The sequence below is a fragment of the Musa acuminata genome, chromosome BXJ3-3 (assembly GCF_036884655.1).
Source record: "Musa acuminata AAA Group cultivar baxijiao chromosome BXJ3-3, Cavendish_Baxijiao_AAA, whole genome shotgun sequence".
Taxonomy (NCBI): domain Eukaryota; kingdom Viridiplantae; phylum Streptophyta; class Magnoliopsida; order Zingiberales; family Musaceae; genus Musa; species Musa acuminata.
In genome coordinates, this window is record NC_088351.1 from 28476964 (window position 1) to 28494261 (window position 17298).

Below are 17298 nucleotides of genomic sequence, written 5' to 3' on the forward strand. Positions count from 1 at the left end.
CTTTCACTGTATTGTATACATTATTTTTATAATATTATTTATATTTTTTTAAAAATTACTAAATCTATAATCTGACTAGTTAAACCCATTGATTAAGATTTGATCAACTCAAAATCCGATCTTGCTTCGATAATTATTGTTTCAAAACGTTTTACGTCTCGTATAATATATCCAGCTTCATTATTTTATATAATAAATATAAACAAATTATTCATTTTGAAATGAGTTTTAGTTTATCTTAATCAGCATATATTATATTTAATCTCTTATATAAATGTTCCAAAAAAAAAAGTCAAGGTGAGCAAAAAATTTGTAATCCTTTTTTAAATAAGCAAATCATATGTCCCTTTGCTATCTATGTATTAAATTAAATCTATTTTTGTTTATAAGCAATTAAATCTTTTTTTTCTTGGATCCAAGTCTTCAAGCCTCTCTTGAGCAATAAATACTTGTGTCCTTCTTGTGGTTTAAGTAGCCTTAATCCTTATATTATTATAGGTTCTAATGACCTCAGGTTGAAACTAAACCAAGCATTTAACACATCTAATAACAAATAGATATACCACAATTAAGTCCTAACCAAATTAACTATCCTTAAGAGTAGACTCAAACTTGGCCCGTAAGCAAAAACCAGAGCGAGTCCAAATCGATTGCAACTCAACGATCAAAAGAATCTGTTTTGTTCCTCCATGGAGCTACTTGCTAACTCAACTTGGATTCATCTCATACTTAGCTCTCAAGATTGAAAGTTAATTTGTTCTATTCGAAGCATTAAAGATTCAGGTTTGTGCTTGATGTTAATCAAAGTAAATGATCTGAATTGGCTCCATACTTCCTCTAAATCGGTCCTCGTCACTCATCAGCCGTCATTCCTACGTCGACGGAGAAGATGTCACCGGCTTTGTTGCCGTGGGGAACGAGATCGTCGGCTGAAAGCGGCCGATCATCAAATCACGTCTGATCCTCCCACGTCGACCAACCGACGGTCGACACGTTGGTTCAACGGTGGCGTTCGCCATCAGGCCGGATGGCCTCCGTGTTACTTGTGTGAATGAGTTCTCGTGGGTCCCGTGGGTCCCGTGGGTCCCGTGGTTACTGTCTTGCGTACCCAACAATCACCATCACCTTCTCGCGTCTCACCAAGCGGACCCCACTACAACGAATCATCGGAAACGTGGAAAGGAAGTACGGAAAACATTTTTCTTAATCGTGTCGTCCCCCTCCGGCGTACCGGCCCCGAGATTGGAATCGAGAAATGGGTCCACATCCACCAATCACGACGCCGCCAGGTGGGTCCCATCCGCGACGCATAATAACGTCATCTGTCCTTCGTTAGACCCACGTCGCCCTCGGCTCGCTCCACGTGTCCTCCTCCGTCCCCATGGCGATGCCCATAATAGCAACAACCAACCAACCCCGACTTCGCTTCGCTTGGTTCGTCTCTATCCCCCTGTGATCTGGCCACGTGTCCCCTCTCTCGAACCTACCCCTTCGCCTCCCTCGTCCTTTCTTCTCTCCACCGGCCCGTGTGCCCCCTTCCGGCGTGCGACACTCTGCGCCATCCCATTGGCCTCGTACCCTCTCGCTCTCCGACACCGCCCGCCTTCGTTATCCCCTACACTGTGCCTTCACGTGACGTCCCCCTCGTCGCCCGCCACCTGTCCGCCTCCCCCAATCGCAGCGCGAGATGCCATCGCTCCACGTCGCTCGGGAGGACACGCGTCGACCACTCGCCCGCTATTTAAGGCTCCTCCTCCCGACTTCATCTCTCGGTAGCTCTTTTTTGAAGCAAAAGGGTGGAGATGGAGAGGAGAGGCGGTTGCTTGATCGCCATGTACGGCGGAGGCCGGGACGCCGACGTCGCGTGGAAGGTGGGGCAGATCATGCTCAGGTACCGTCCGATCGCCCCCAAGCCTACCTCCCCCGCCGGTTCCCCGAAGATCTCACCCGTTCCCGCTGAGACGCGGGCCGCGGCAAGGAGGCCAAAGAGGAAAGGATCCGCCAACCCTAGCGGCGGCGGGAGGGGGAGGAAGACCGGGAAGGTCGATGTGACTGCGGGGTCGTCGTCGTCGATCAACGACGATGAGAAGTCGTCTTCGACGACGACGTCCTCGTCGATGATCGTGACGCTGCCATTGATGCCGGAAACGCCGGAGAGGCAGTGCGAGCTGGCGGAGTCGCCGAGGAAGCCTTCGAGCCCCATTACTCCTGATGCGGCGGCGTTGCCGCGGGTGGTTCCACCGTGGATGGGGCAGAAGCAGGTGGGAGGAGCGGTGGTGGCGTTGGGGTCGTGGGTGACGGTGGCATGCGTGACGGACTCGTGGCGGGAGGAGGATGTCCCATGGAGGAGCGACGAGGCAGTGACGGCAGCGCTGTCGTTGGACGAGAGCCCCGGGTTCGTGTCGGACGGGTGGGACCGAGTGATGTGGACCAACGAGGCGTACCGGCGGATGGTGATGGGAAGGGAGGAGGGGGAGGAGCAGGCGGAGGAGGTGAAGGTGGGACTGGTGACGGGCGGGTTAGTGCCGGCAGCGGCGGCGTGCCGGGCATTCACGTGCCGGGTGCGCGTCAGGCCGGGGACGGAGAGGACCTCGTCCTCGCCGCTGGCGGCGCCGTGTGACGTGTGGAGGCTGGACAGCGGCGGCTGCGCGTGGAGGCTCGACGTCAAAGCGGCGCTAAGCCTGAGCTTGTAAGAGACGGTGGAGAGCGGAAGGGAAGAAGAATGTATGTAAATAGTTCTGGTATATGTACGGTTTATCTACGGTGACAAATACAGGTACATCAACTGCTACCAAAACCTCATATCGTTGTGTTCTTCCTCCTGCGACTATCTTCTGCTTCATCTATTCCGGAACTGAACCAGCTAATCCCTGTTTCCTCCACATAGCATTACATTAAATAGAAAGAAGACGACTGTACCTAAACCAAGTTTGCGATCAACGACTCAAAACCAGTCCGTGGGTTTTGAAATCAACGTCACAAGGACGAGAATCTGATGTCATGGGTACTATTCTTTGATGCTTGTGTGTGGATTTACGTGGGGCAAAACGTGATCACCCCATTTTACGTGCTGCTGCGGCTATTTGTTTGCTTGAACCAGGAGAGCACACAGATTTGAGGGTCAAAAACAGGAGGGAGAAGCAGAAGCGAGAGAAAGCGACACAAGCAGAGGATGCGGCAAAGCTTATGAAAGGGAAGGGAAGACACCGATGACAAAAGGAGCAAGAAGGAGTTCATGCATTCTCTATATTATTACTGAAAGGACCATCACATTCCAACATGTAATACGATCTACAGGATAATTGGATATTGACCGAGGGCTTAGGTTATGTAACACATGTTGACCATCGATCATAACTATAGCTCTAGCAATACAGAGAACAGGTGTCCTCGGTTACGAAACATTGATCCATCTCGGTCCGATTAATTGAGTTATCCTATCCTGGCTTGCTTGTATTCCGATCAACCCTCATCATCTACTGATACCGGCATCGCACGTAAGCGATGACGATGCATGACTCTCCTTTGGTCTACAAGTCAAACAGGAACAATTCCCATGACGTCGACAATGGCTCTTGGTGGGTCTCCAAGTCAAACAATAACAGTTCCCAGGACGTCCACAGTGTGGCACCAAAGTGGCTATAAATTCGATCTCGCACAAAGAAATTGACTCGACAGAGTCATTATTTCATAATTATTGTTCAATTACGATTTCATGATTGATTGTTTATTGCTACGTGTTTTCTTTATATATATATATATATATATATATTATTAAATCTCAAAGATTTAAAATGTATGGTCGATAAATATGAAAGTAAATACGTGAATATCAATCGGTTCAGAGCCAATCATATGTCGGACAATCATTTAACGCTTCTAAAGTAATTAATATACTCGAACAATTTTCACAAAAAGCAATAAATTAATATATTTATAAATAATAAATAAACTACTTCCACACTCAAATGTAGTGATGTATCATGGTCTCATTCATCGAGGATTGGAACACTCCTCTTATGCTCGTTACTACTTTCATCCTCGGTGACTCTCGTAAATCAAATATCTAATAATCTATCGTAAAATTTGATAAAGTATATATAAAAAGAATTAAAAAGGGTAAAAGTTTTAATAAAATAGTCTCAGTGATTTTTCATTCGATTATCTATCAACGGACAAAGACCGATTAATTTTTCATCGTGACAAGGGAAATTTACTAATGACTAGTAAAAAAAATTTACCAATGACTTTGTATCTTGAGATAGAAGAATGCATATTGGTTTTTTTTTGAATTTATTTAATGCTAATTAATGGTAACAAAATAATAATAATATTATTGTTAAATTGATGTGCTCATTTCGGGAGAAAAAGACTGGTTTTGGCGTTCTAATCCGAAACAGACCAAACAACGGCCGAGACCGAAAGCATCAGCATCAGCACAACTCACAAAGCACTGGAAAAACCTGAGGCGTCCGCCTTCGCTAATGGGCCAAACAACGGTCCATATCAAACATTGGGACGAATCATAAAGCACAGAAAACACACGAACCGTCCACTTCCCTGGATGGACCAAATAACGGTGCAGATCAAATCACACAGCTTTCTGCTTTGGTTATTCCACCCACTGTCCCCACTCTTACGGAGCTTCCAAAGAACCTCCAAATCTCGTCCTATTTAGTTCACTTTCTCCCCCCTCCTCCGGCGGCCATTCCGACCTGCTGCTCCGATCGACCATCCTCTTCGTCCCTTCTGCGCCTCTCCAGAACCGTAATGGCGGCGGCACCTCGCATCGCCTTTACCCGCCCTTCTTCGATCCCGGCCAAATTCGCAACTCCCCGGAGGTCGCTGCCACTGCAGAGCTTCTCCCCCGCCGTCGGATGCGGACTCCTCGCCAGGTCCTCGGTCCTGAGCTCCGGATTCAGATCCGATGGTGCTGCCTACATCTCCGGTAACTGTTTCTTTTGCTTGGTACTTACTCTTCGTCCTTGGGTTTTGTCTTTCAGGTTGTTTCTTGGCTCTCGAATTCTCGTTAGTTGCTGCAAAATGGTAAGTTTGAGTTTCGGATGTTGATTGGAGGAGAAAAGCTCTGTTTAGTCAATATTAGACTAATCGATCGAAGAACTCCATCTTTCAAACTCTCTGCAAAGCGGCATAAAAGAATCTCTTTCTTACTAGTTGTGCTAGGAACATGAAAAGGTTTCATTGATTTTTAATTTATCATGGTTCAAGTTTGCTGATCTGTGCTCGAAGTTGGTACGATGACGTTCCTGCATGTTGGAGAAACAAAACCACTCATGTCTGACCGTGTTATGCATGTCTGTTGCTCGATTGTATCAGTAACAAGCAAATTTTCAACCTAGTTGTGTGAGTAACTAGTTGCATTTGATCTCCTATCTAGTATTACGACTGAGTAATTTGGATTATGATCTTACTACAGGTGGTAAGTTGTTAACATCTTCTTCATGGTTTGCTACCCTGAGAGGAGGTCTCTTAACCTTTCTACGGTGCTAGTATATCGCTGAGAGGCTGAAAAGTATAGGTCAAAAACAACTACTACTTTTATTTATACTTTTGATGATAAATAAATTGGTAAAGATAGGTTTTGAACCAAGGATGTTTTTATTAGAGGTGAAGATCTTTACCGACTTAGTTAGATAACACCATCTTGAAATGTGGTAAGAATGAGTAACTTGGCAAAGACAAGCTAAAATGTATGTGAATAAGTAACTTACAAATTTGATCCATCCATTTCAACTGCTATACACAGTGAGACTTTTTCTCAAATTTGCCTGGTTCATCCATTTTTAGTGATATGCCTAGTAAAATCCATTTTCAATGCAGTATATCACTATAGGGTCCTCATTGTAAAACTTAATATTACACCTTGTATAACTCCTACACTTCAAAAAATCTTCATTATCCATATTATTGATTGCATCAATGTACCTTCTTTCATTTTTAGAAATCCACTTAATTAATTATGTGAGGGTTTCTTTATAGGCTTCCACACATCCATGACATTCATATGCAAGTCATTTTTCATCTTTATTTTGTGAAGATGTTCATAATATGTGTAGTTTATGACTGGAGATCATTTTGAAGATTTTGGCAATATAGGTCGTTGTTGCCTGAGCTCCCAATTATAATGGTTGTGTAAGTTAAAATGTCTGCCAATCTATAATGATGTGCTTGGCACATGTTTAAATTTCCACTATTCATTAAAATGCTGTATATATGTTGTGTTCCTCCACTTTAGCTATGTACGTATTTGCTGTTATCATCAAACACTCACATAATTGTTAATAGCATTGTAGCATCCAAAACTGCACCTATGAATAAATTCATTATTAGCATTGATTTTTCATTTTTACTCGTCTTGAATGTTTGTTAGCATGTAAATATAGTTATTTTTTTAAATATTTTCTGTCCCAAGTATCTTTGGTTTTTTGTGGAACTGGCCATGTTTATCTTTGGTCCATTCGTTAATGGCATATACAGGTGTAAGGACTCATGTTGCAGCTGTTGAGCAAGCGATTACTGGTGAAGCTCAAAAATTGGAAGCACCTGTTGTCATCATCACTGGAGCTTCTAGAGGTATAGGAAAAGCGATAGCCCTAACACTGGGCAAGGCTGGTTGCAAGGTCAGTTGATATATTATATCTCATGATAGAAATAAGACCACACGTACTATGCTCTTTTGTAATAGAAGATGAACCATGATTTTATTCTCTTTTGGTTCTACCCCTTCTCAATGTTAATGAGGCCACTTAATTCCTTGAAATATCTCTGCCTACAAATTCATGCAACCAATCAGCCGCCTTCTCATATGCCTTGCACTAGACATGGAAACCATTGTTGTCAACCACAAACTTAATTTCCGTAAAACTAATGAGGATCATTATTAGCCTAGGGCTTAAGAGCAGTAATCAGGATTGGCCATTTTGTGATTTTTTATTTTATTTTGTGAATTTTCATTTGCAAGATGTGTTTCAACTTTGCTCCACATGATCAATGGACATTTTCTTTTGTGATATGCTAGTTTGACAAGTTTAAATTTATTGAAATTTTGCAGAATTTGTATTCTGGGCCTTTTAGTTTATTTATACATTTTTAACTGACATTATAAGCATTTGTTAAACATTCTAAAGAATTTATATATTTTCTGAAAACATCTTTTTAGACGTAAAACAAAGATAGAAAAGATGTGACTTACAGGAGATACAGGTTTAACCCATAATCTGCTGACACTCCTTGCAAGTCCTGGGAATTCAAGCACAGAGTTAGGAGAATTCTGCCCTGTCCACACTGCCTATATAAGTTCATATACCTGGGATTCTGACTTGGTGAGATATTTAAATGTATAAAACATTCTCTCTTGCACCCTGTCTTGCATGTTTTCTTGTTCTTTTGATTATATGAGTTTTGGTTGCCAAGGTTAAGGCCGGGAATTCTATTAGCCCACCTTTTGTAATTTGATGGTGGATGTGACCATCATCAGCATATGCTCTGTCACAGACTCACAAACTGTCAATTAGAAAGAACTACCAACAGGTAAAAACCAAGAGAAATAGAACTTATTTTGTGTCACTCCTCTTCTTGATGAATGGAAATTATCGATGGATGTTGTTATTGACAGTAATGCTTGGAAGGTGCCTGGGTCGCAATCAGGGATGCCTTTTCTTAGAGTGGAATGTGTGAGAAGGGGGATAAAATACATGTTTTACGGAGGGTTTGAAGCACACTGATTTTCAGATGGATGAACTAAATGGTCTTATTTAAGTCTGAAAATAACAAAATCTCATTGTGCTTTTTTTAGTCTGTGCTGACACCATAAACCCGTTATCTCTAGGTATATCAATATGGGCCCTGTGTTGGCATGTCATAACCATGTCTGAATACAAAGATGAAATTCTTATTAAAAATTAAAAATCCTTTTCAAAACCATTATGCAATGGATTTTACTATGATACTAGTGTAAGCCAGGATAGGAGAATATATGTTATCAGGATATTCTTGGATTACATCCCTGATAAATTGCGTGGATTGGATGGGGGTGTATGAACAATTCAGCTATAGGAATGAAGTTCATGATAATTCTCAAAGTCGTTTATATGCCCTTTGGAGAAATTTTGGCTGCAAGGGACCGTGGTTTGGAACTTTTGCAAGTTATATTGATTGAACATTGTGTAAAGTGACGTAAAGGGGATTGCAGTGTGTTTCAGCGTGTTCTGCATTGCCCGCATATAGAGCCATTGCATATTGTATAATGATTTTTGAAATAATTGAACCATGCATATTGTACCCTGCTACTCTCACTGGAGAACCAGCCACAGGTGGGTATTACTCTGGGTATGGTACCAAGTATAGATTTAGATGTAGAATTTATTTATCATTTTAGAGTTCCAATAGATACATCTTTTATGCTTTAAGATTTCGGTCATGGTTTCTGAGCTTATTAGCTTGAAAAGCTACATAAGATGATGCTTGTGGTTGCAGGTTATCATTTCAAGTAGACTTTAGCTGTTACTTTTTTATCCAAGTGCAGAAATCACTTTATCTTTCAATCAAATTCGGCCATCTAATGGGTTTCACATAACATTGTGAATGGTTTATTCCACATAAATAATGCATATTGTAGTTCTAATCTTAAAAAGCTTTCTGAAATCCTTTAGCTTATAGTTTTTTACTGGATTCAGGTTCTTGTGAATTATGCAAGATCATCGAAGGAAGCTGAAGAAGTTTCCAAAGAAGTAAATTGACTGCACTTAACATTTACATTTTATTTTTCATTTAATTTAACACATTTTAAGGTCTGTTTACATATTCATTCTCAGGAAAATGTTACAATATGATTGAACTGTGGTTTTACAATTTCTTCCTTCTATTTAAACATGTTTTTTTGCTGCTTTGTTGCAACGAACAATGTTTTTACCTAAGAATTTGGTAAATCTTTTTTCCTTCAAAAAACATTTCAACTTTGTCATGTAATACTTTATTTATATTATTAACATATAGGTTATTCAACAAGAAAATTTTTCTTTTTCTTTTTCTTGCTAGATGAAGCTTGGAAATGTCAGTGTGATGTCATAAGTGAAAACCAAGATTTGAACACCAATGCAGACCATATACCACTATAATACACCAAGAAATACCACGAGTGTTTAATTCAGTATATGTTGGTACAATTGGTGCATGGTGTACCAGGAGCAACCAGTCAACATAGTTGGTAAGGATGAGTATTTGAACCCACAAGTGACATTGATAATCACATAACGAAAATACAACAATGATTTTGATGCATGATTCTAAAGGAATGAGGGCAATGTCTTCAAAGTTGTAACTCATGTAACTTTTGTGACATAGTGCAACTAAGAAATGATTTTTGGTGGTTTGCTGGAACTCTCACTGTGGTGGTTTGTCTCAACAACTATTGGACTATAGTCAGATTCAAAATGTTGCATTTTGATATTTCATTTACATACCTTTTCAGATCGAGGCATTTGGTGGTCAGGCCATTACTTTTGGTGGAGATGTTTCAAAAGAAGCCGATGTGGAAACTATGATCAAAACTGTCAGTCAGAAAACATTGAATATATTTGAATTCTCTAGATTTAATCACTGGCTTATTTCGTGGCATATGTGATTCTTCCAGGCAGTCGATGCATGGGGCACAGTTGACATTTTAGTTAACAATGCAGGTTATTTGGATTTCACTTCTCCTCAGTTTACATCCTCATGAAGTTTCCTAATCGAGACTGTTTTCAGGAATCACAAGAGACACACTGTTGATGAGAATGAAAAAAACACAGTGGCAGGAAGTCATTGATCTGAATCTTACTGGTGTTTTCCTTTGCACACAGGTGTGCATTTTCACACCTTATATGGTACTCTTTTTAAGTTTTGATTCTTGAGTTATTTAATTCACCATAAGTGTAATAAATTTTCCTGCAGGCAGCAGCAAAGATTATGTTGAAGAAGAAAAAGGTACTGCCTTCATTTTTTTTTTCTCTAGGTTTAGTTATTAGCTATGGATTTAACTAGTTTGGGAAGCTGAAAGAACTATATTCGGGTAGTCTGCTGGCTCAATTTACCAAACACACTATAATAAATAATTTCTTATTGATGCATGGCATATTATTGAAATATACAGTAACCTTAGGTAATTGACTGGAATAATGCTTTTGGATGTTACTAGTCGGAATTACAATATACACTATGTAAAGTCAGTATCTGATTTGATGGAGTTGCATGGAAGATTGGCTGTTTCATTTGATATATCATATGTTATAACCCTCTATTTCAGCTTAATAAAAAGCATTGATTGCTTATTTTCATGGAACATAATATCAACACTTCAATTTCTTTACAAGAATTCAATTTTTATTTAAGAGGGTAAAAGGTTCCAGTTTTTTTCTTTAAAACAAGTTACATCATGCTTTATATTAAAAGCCCTTGAGGTGCATTAAATAGTGTGTAAAATGTCTATAATTATAATAATCTATTATTAATCTCGAGCAGTGCTTCTTAAGAATCATATTGTCATGGTTTAATCTAGTGAAGATTGGGTATCAAGTATTTCTGGACCTGCACTTGTTTGCCATCTTTCTTGTGCTGCTTCCTTCTAAATCTGTTTTTTTTTCTCTTAATAAAATATGCATCCTTTTGGTTGTAATGTCACAGGCTGTTTCTTCTAGAAATCTTCTCTTTTCCTATTTACGTGGAAACTTGTGGAACTAAAATGACCTTCACCAGTTTTCTAATGAAATATACTGTTAGTATATTTTCTGGGATGCATTTCTTGTCCTTGATTTTTGTTTGTTATTCAAAATATAAGTTGCTACTACTTTCTACTATAGATGACTACTTTGGATGGGCTTTGTATGCTTGAATTAGAGTGGGACATGAGGATGGATGGTGAAAATCATGGTTTTGTGTTTTGCATGAACTGGTACATATGGCCTGTTGGGTCGGTAGCATGGACCACAGCATGTGCCTCCCAACACATTGTAATGTTCAAATCTAAAAAACGAAAGGAATTGTTTCACAACACGAACCGATGTATCACCTGTCAGTATGCTGGCATGTATCCAGACTCATACCATCCCTGTACGGAACAGGCACAGGTCTAATACCTGAAAATCTTCAATTTGAAGTTTGCCAGCCATCCTGAGCTGCTGCTAATAACATTATTATGATGTCTGTAAGATTGATTATTTGTGCTTCTTATGTTACTAATCAGTGTTCTTTTGTAATGGTAGATATAGTTTAGAGGATTGATATGTTTGAGGATCTGATTGGTGACTAGTCAAGTAATCAATTTGTTTCAACATGTAGAGATCATTCTTTGAACAGCACTTCCATCTTACTAGTGTTTCTAAACAGGGGAGGATCATCAACATAGCATCTGTTGTTGGCCTAGTGGGGAATGCTGGACAAGCTAATTATAGTGCTGCAAAGGCAGGGGTGATTGGTTTTACCAAGACCGTTGCGAAAGAGTATGCAAGCAGAAATATTAATGTAAGTTTTTCCTTTTGATGTCAAATTTGCAGCTAAGCCAATTCTTTGGTTCTTGTTTAAAATATGCAATCTTGTTTGCCCCAGGTTAACGCTGTTGCTCCTGGTTTCATTGCGTCTGATATGACTGCTAAACTTGGAGAAGATATCGAGAAGAAAATTCTGGAGATCGTTCCATTAGGTAAGTCTAAGCACAACTATTGTTTCATGCCCCAACCACTAGAAATGTCACCATTGTTAGATATGTTTTGATGTGGAAATGTGTCATACTAGACTTGACATCATAATTAACTGTTGATCCATATTTGTCATTGTAACTGTCTGTTTGAAGAACTTTGCCTAACTTGTATACCACAACTGATTAACTATTTTGATAAGACTGAAGACCAGCATCTAAATCTTCTATTTTGCCTTTCAATTAGCTCTCCTGCTTCAGAAAACATTGGTTTCAGCAATAGGCATTTTTTACTGTTCTTTTTCTTAATCTGTGGTTCTCTAAAACTTTGCAACATGTCAAGAAATAAAATAAAAAGTTTGTTATTTTTTAAAATGTCTTTTCAGGGAGGTATGGCCAACCAGAAGAAGTTGCTGGCCTGGTGGAATTCTTGGCCCTTAATCCTGCATCCAGTTACATTACCGGGCAGGTAATAATTAAGTATCGTCATGTCATTTGAAGTGTTGGACAAGTGATTCTTGATGGATTCTCTGCCAACGGTTTGGATTTAAATTCATGAAAGCATGATCGCTTATGGCAGTTAACCAAAAATTGTGAATTCACAATGAAATCTATTTGCAACTTAATTTGCTTTTTCCTTGTGCAGGCTGCTTAAGTGATATCTCAGTTTACCTGCTTTGGTTTAGCCTCATTTGCATGTCTAAGAATAGTTATGGTAATATGATGCAGGTCTTTACCATCGATGGTGGAATGGTGATGTAACCATGGAGGCGCTCGTTATTATAGTTTTAGTGTTCAAACTTCAAAGAATTTTCATTTGCCGATGTGATGTTTACTATTAACTTCAGATTTTGGGAAATATTGCAACCAATTCACCTATGTTGTTCTCTTGCCAGGATATTTTCCCCCTTTTTCTTGTTTTTTTTTTGCTTCTATAAATGTTTTTTGAGAGAGACTGCCTACAAATAAGAACTAAAAATTTTCTGACATTTTGCACCCCATGCTGATCAACAGTATGATATGCTAATCTGGGACTCGAATTGAATTCCTGGTGGGCAGGCCTGTCAGTAAAAGGTGTTCCAGTTCCAGATGAAAATTCTTAGCGTTTGTCATTCAATGGCATGGCTGCATTTGGTCTACTGTCTAAGAATTTATCAGGATAAGTGCATATTTTGATTATTTGCTTTGTTTAAAATAGCCAGGCAAGAGGAACTTCATGTCCATCATAAGGAAGTAAAATCATAGTCAGATGCTCTGCATGAATTTTCATCTGGGATAAAATGCATGCTTCCTTTTTCTGTGTGGGACAGCTAATTCTATGAATATTAAGTGAACTACTATTTTGAATGTTATGAATGATAAGAGATTGAGATATGAGTTTAGTTGCAGTGAACTCCAAGCTTGAACTGTTCTGAGATAGTTGCAAGACTTGCTATATATTTCATATTATTGAATGATGGGTTACTAGAAAATAACCAACCCTATGTGTTTATCTATTAATCAAGGATTAATGGATTCACCATAGCAAGAAATTTGAGATCATCTCACTATGTGTTTATCTATGTGTTTATGTTATCATCAGCAGAGCACAACACTTGACAAAAGTTGATGCACGCAGTTGACCTAAAATGATGGAGACTCCTAACTTGCTTAACCTTCTCTGGTAGGGAGATGTTATTTTATCTTACATTGTGTTAGAGATTGAAACCCATATATATCACAAAGATATCATCTGTATATATTATATATACATAAACATATTTACAGGAAATTATTGTATGAATAAATCTATAACAGTATCAAACATGTCTCTCCAAATGAACTACTTCTTTCTGGATGTCAGTCAAACAATTTCTCTGTGAAGAAAAATGTAAGAGGAAAGGAAGTCAGCCCAACTGTCTCCACAAGGGAAGAATCTGTATCTAGCTATAATTCCTCTTCGTTGACTTGATGCTTCCTTGGTCAAAAGATCACATGACTTCTTGGGTTCTGAATTTGGTTGACTTGTGTGTTTGATAAGTTGACTCTTTGTCACTCTTTCACCTTACTTCATCCCTAACCATCAGTAATGTAACCAACCCACTTATTAACGGTTGGTTTTGGAGTTCGAGTCTCATCTTTTTCATCATTTACTTAGAAAAAGCCACCCTCAACCTACTAATCATTTATAATTTAAAAATTATTATATTCTCAAAATTAAGATTGACTATTTGATATCATTTCTATTAATTTTCATCAAAAAAACTTAGTTAATCATTTCTAACGAAGATTAATATTGATTAGTTTTGAGTTAAAAATGAGTGTGTAATTTTTTAATTTTTGTCTATTGATTAAATTTTAAAAATCTTTAATATTCTTACTTACCATCATAAAGATTTTATGGAAGAGTATTGACATCGATTAAAATATTAACTAACACTCAAACCCAAATCGATTTGAAATATATTTATTATACATTTAGTTTTTAAGTTTCTGTAATATATTTATATATAATACCAAATAATACCAATTGAATTGCCATCTAATTGCTACAAATTAAGTAACATAATCATTTATATTTGACATTTGTGGTCCATAAATTTGATATCCTTTGCGGTAACAAAAGTGGAAGACAAGGAAGCATCAATATCTCTCATTCAATTAAATCTTACAAGAAAATACCGTAAGAATATGCGTATATACATACTTATTCTTATGGAATATTCTTCAATGCCTGAAGCATCACATGACGATCATAACTGCATTGACTCTAAGAAATCTCCACCGTTCATCGGTTCGGTTCACGCGTTGATACACGCACCCCGCTTTGTAGCATCTCTTCCTCCGTCCTATTTCGGCGATCTCAAAAGGAGCGGAGCACATGGAAATTGCTGCATGCCTTCGTTTGTTGTTTATTGCTGAGGATTCTTGAGGGTTTGTCCTCGGATCGGCGCCGTTCGTCGGTGGGCGCGTCACGAAACCCTAACCCCAATCTATCCCCACCCCTCGGTGCGTCAGAGGTGACGCCTTTGGGGACCTAGGTGCCATCTCTGCTTTTGCTTTCTTCCTTTCGACCACCTCCTCTGTGGGTTTCTTTGTCGGTGGAAAGCTCGGTTCCTCCGCATTGCGCGTCGAAAGGTTTGGCCTTTAACGATTCCCAAGTTGTTCGATCGGGAAAGTTTTCGCTTTTTTTGTGGATCCTTTTATTCTGGAGATAAAAGACGCCATAGCTTTGATTTTCCTCCGCGCTGCGTCGAAAGCTTAGGTCTTTCTCGGTTTCCAAGTTATTCTATTCGGAAAGTTCTCGCCTTTTTTGTGGGTCCTTTTGTTCTCGAGATTAAAGACGCCTTTTCATTGATTGTTCTCGGGAAATATGAGAAAAGAGACTGTTTTTGGATCGCGGCTACTGCTTGATCTCGGAAAGATTTCGACTTGGAGCCTTCTTAATTGATTGCGTCGCCCAAGGTTCGATTTTAAGAGAAAAATCGAAACTTTGTCCCTCTTTTTTTTGGTTGGTTGGCCATGGAGATTATGATGCCTGCGTGTTGGCTACTTCCCCATATCTTTGCAGCGTTTTCTGTGACATATCTGCTCGGTTACTTCGTGATCTTCCGCAACTGGAATCCAAAGTATCGCCCGGATGCATCTAGTTGCTTCATCTCCTTGTTCCATGGTTCCCCGGCGGTGTTCTTGGCTGTTGCCGCAATCCTGAACCAACCTGTTCGAGGATTTGCCTCGCCCAATACCAATTTCCAGAACCTCGTTCTCGACTTCAGCATTGGCTACTTCACTGTTGATCTCCTCCACTACTTGATCCTAATTCCCGGAGACTATCTCTTTATCGCCCACCACCTGGCAACACTCTTCGTGTTCGTCACCTGCCGTTACCTTGTTGTCCATGGTGCATTTTCTATTCTGGTTCTTCTTGTGCTAGCCGAGGTCACCAGTGCTTGCCAGAACGTGTGGACGCTTGCCGGGTTAAGGAAGGCAGATTTGCCCATTGCTGCAAGAATACATAAGAATTTGTCTCCTCCCTTCTATGGCTTGTATACGATCATGAGGGGGTTCATTGGGCCGGTGTTCTTCTGCAAGATGAGTGCATACTATTTGAGTGGAAAAGCCAGCAATGTCATTCCGATCTGGGTTTCTGCTGCGTGGATCGTCGTGGTTGGTGGTGCAATTTTGGTCAGCATCATGTGGATATCTAACTTGTGGTTGCAATTCTTTAAAGACGAGAATGTAGAGAAAAAAGATAGCTAATTGTATGCTATCAATCTAATATATTGGCAACCAAGACCGGTATATGCCTTGAGAGAACAGTTAATTTTATGGTTGATGATATAATGCATATCTGCTCACTTTAGATTAAAATGAACATTAATATAGATCATAATTGCAAAGTTTCTACTTGCTGGAACTATTTAGCAGTCAGTTGTGCTTTTGAATGTTACTCAATTTTTTTTTATCCAGTTGTTAATTGACATTTATCGATGGCATAACATTTAGCTCTATACACGAAAGTAGTTTCATTGCCTTAATGCAAGAGTTGATGGTTTTGTTTGGTGGTATGTGTTATCGACTCAGGTAAGAAAACTATATGTCTCATTGCTTTTTTGGTATTACCTTGGAATCTTTTCCATGTTTAGAATTGGTTGGTGAAGATGTGCTTATTTTTTGTATGTAGGAGTAGTAGCTTTCTGGAATGGAGTGTATTTAGGAAAACAATGGTTGGTGTGTGGCTTTCTAATTGAAGTGGTGATTTGTCAGATTTGTAGCTTGCTGAAATTAAAAAATGAAGTTTCTAATGAGTATCCGAAAGAAGCCTTTTCTTTCATTTAAATTTGAATATTGTGACATCACCTTCCTAACTTATTCGTTCAGAGCACACAACCTTTGACATGAGTCCCAATATTATTGGACCATGAACTCCCAAGATTACCAAGTCTTCACTGTCTTAATGAGATTATCATCAAATAGTTTCTCATTTTCCCGGATATGCACATTGTTATACCTCCTTGTCTCTGAGCATCAAACAACACATGTAGAACCTTGTATCACACTGTTAAATCAATCGCTATCTTCTAGTGCTAACTCTTTTGATATATGATGAACTTCCCAATAATGCGTTTTTGCAAGAGTTTCCTTCCTGATTGTGCTTTTTAGAGCTAAATTGACTTCTTGCTTCCTTGCATTTGTTTGAATAGCTCTATCATTCTTTTTTTCCATTCCTATTTAAGAATGTATCACAAAATTACTGACACTATGTTTTGCAAAAATTAGACCTTTTTTATGTGCTAATTGCTGTTCTTAAGTGAGTACCACCATAAACATAGCTGAACAGACCCTGTTATGATGATACATTAATGATTTAGTGAGATAACAACCCATTTGGCCTTTAGGAGCATAAACTTTTTACACGTTCTATGCATTGTAACCTTATCTAAAATTATTCTTAGGATGCGCTAATATTTGTTCTTGTCGATGAATGTTCTCTCTATCAGCTGCAGAAGATCACCATGTATCTTCATATGCCATTGCGGCGCCTTATTTTTGTAATTTCTCCTACCAGCTTCAAATGATACGTAGCTAAACTTCGCAAGTAGATCAAATTTTGTGAGACGTACTGAAGT

General features: G+C 39.2%; 3 protein-coding genes across 3 annotated transcripts; all 3 read left to right on the top strand.

Annotated features, from left to right (window-relative positions):
• Positions 1-1754: 1754 nt before the first annotated feature.
• On the top strand, positions 1755-2802 carry LOC135633066 (uncharacterized). Its single transcript, XM_065142130.1, has one exon. It carries the CDS (start codon positions 1803-1805, stop codon positions 2691-2693), a length of 891 nt encoding a protein of 296 aa, XP_064998202.1. The 5' UTR covers positions 1755-1802; the 3' UTR covers positions 2694-2802.
• Positions 2803-4633: 1831 nt separating this feature from the next.
• LOC103978512 (3-oxoacyl-[acyl-carrier-protein] reductase 4) lies at positions 4634-12678 on the top strand. The gene is made up of 11 exons (XM_009394332.3): positions 4634-4948; positions 6499-6641; positions 8697-8750; positions 9491-9571; positions 9653-9698; positions 9766-9860; positions 9952-9984; positions 11383-11517; positions 11602-11695; positions 12076-12158; positions 12419-12678. Exons 1-11 carry the CDS (start codon positions 4771-4773, stop codon positions 12449-12451), a joined length of 975 nt encoding a protein of 324 aa, XP_009392607.2. The 5' UTR covers positions 4634-4770; the 3' UTR covers positions 12452-12678.
• Positions 12679-14525: 1847 nt separating this feature from the next.
• LOC135632355 (TLC domain-containing protein At5g14285-like) lies at positions 14526-16085 on the top strand. Its single transcript, XM_065140861.1, has one exon. The coding sequence runs from the start codon at positions 15191-15193 to the stop codon at positions 15926-15928; it is 738 nt and encodes a 245-aa protein (XP_064996933.1). The 5' UTR covers positions 14526-15190; the 3' UTR covers positions 15929-16085.
• Positions 16086-17298: the final 1213 nt, after the last annotated feature.

Bases quoted from the DNA above. Each gene is read 5' to 3' on its own strand.
- LOC135633066 (XM_065142130.1), top strand. From the start codon at position 1,803: ATGGAGAGGAGAGGCGGTTGCTTGATCGCCATGTACGGCGGAGGCCGG.
- LOC103978512 (XM_009394332.3), top strand. From the start codon at position 4,771: ATGGCGGCGGCACCTCGCATCGCCTTTACCCGCCCTTCTTCGATCCCG. The intron at 9,861-9,951 runs GTGTGCATTTTC...ATTTTCCTGCAG, and splicing joins GTGTTTTCCTTTGCACACAG to GCAGCAGCAAAGATTATGTT. The intron at 11,696-12,075 runs GTAAGTCTAAGC...ATGTCTTTTCAG, and splicing joins TCTGGAGATCGTTCCATTAG to GGAGGTATGGCCAACCAGAA.
- LOC135632355 (XM_065140861.1), top strand. From the start codon at position 15,191: ATGGAGATTATGATGCCTGCGTGTTGGCTACTTCCCCATATCTTTGCA.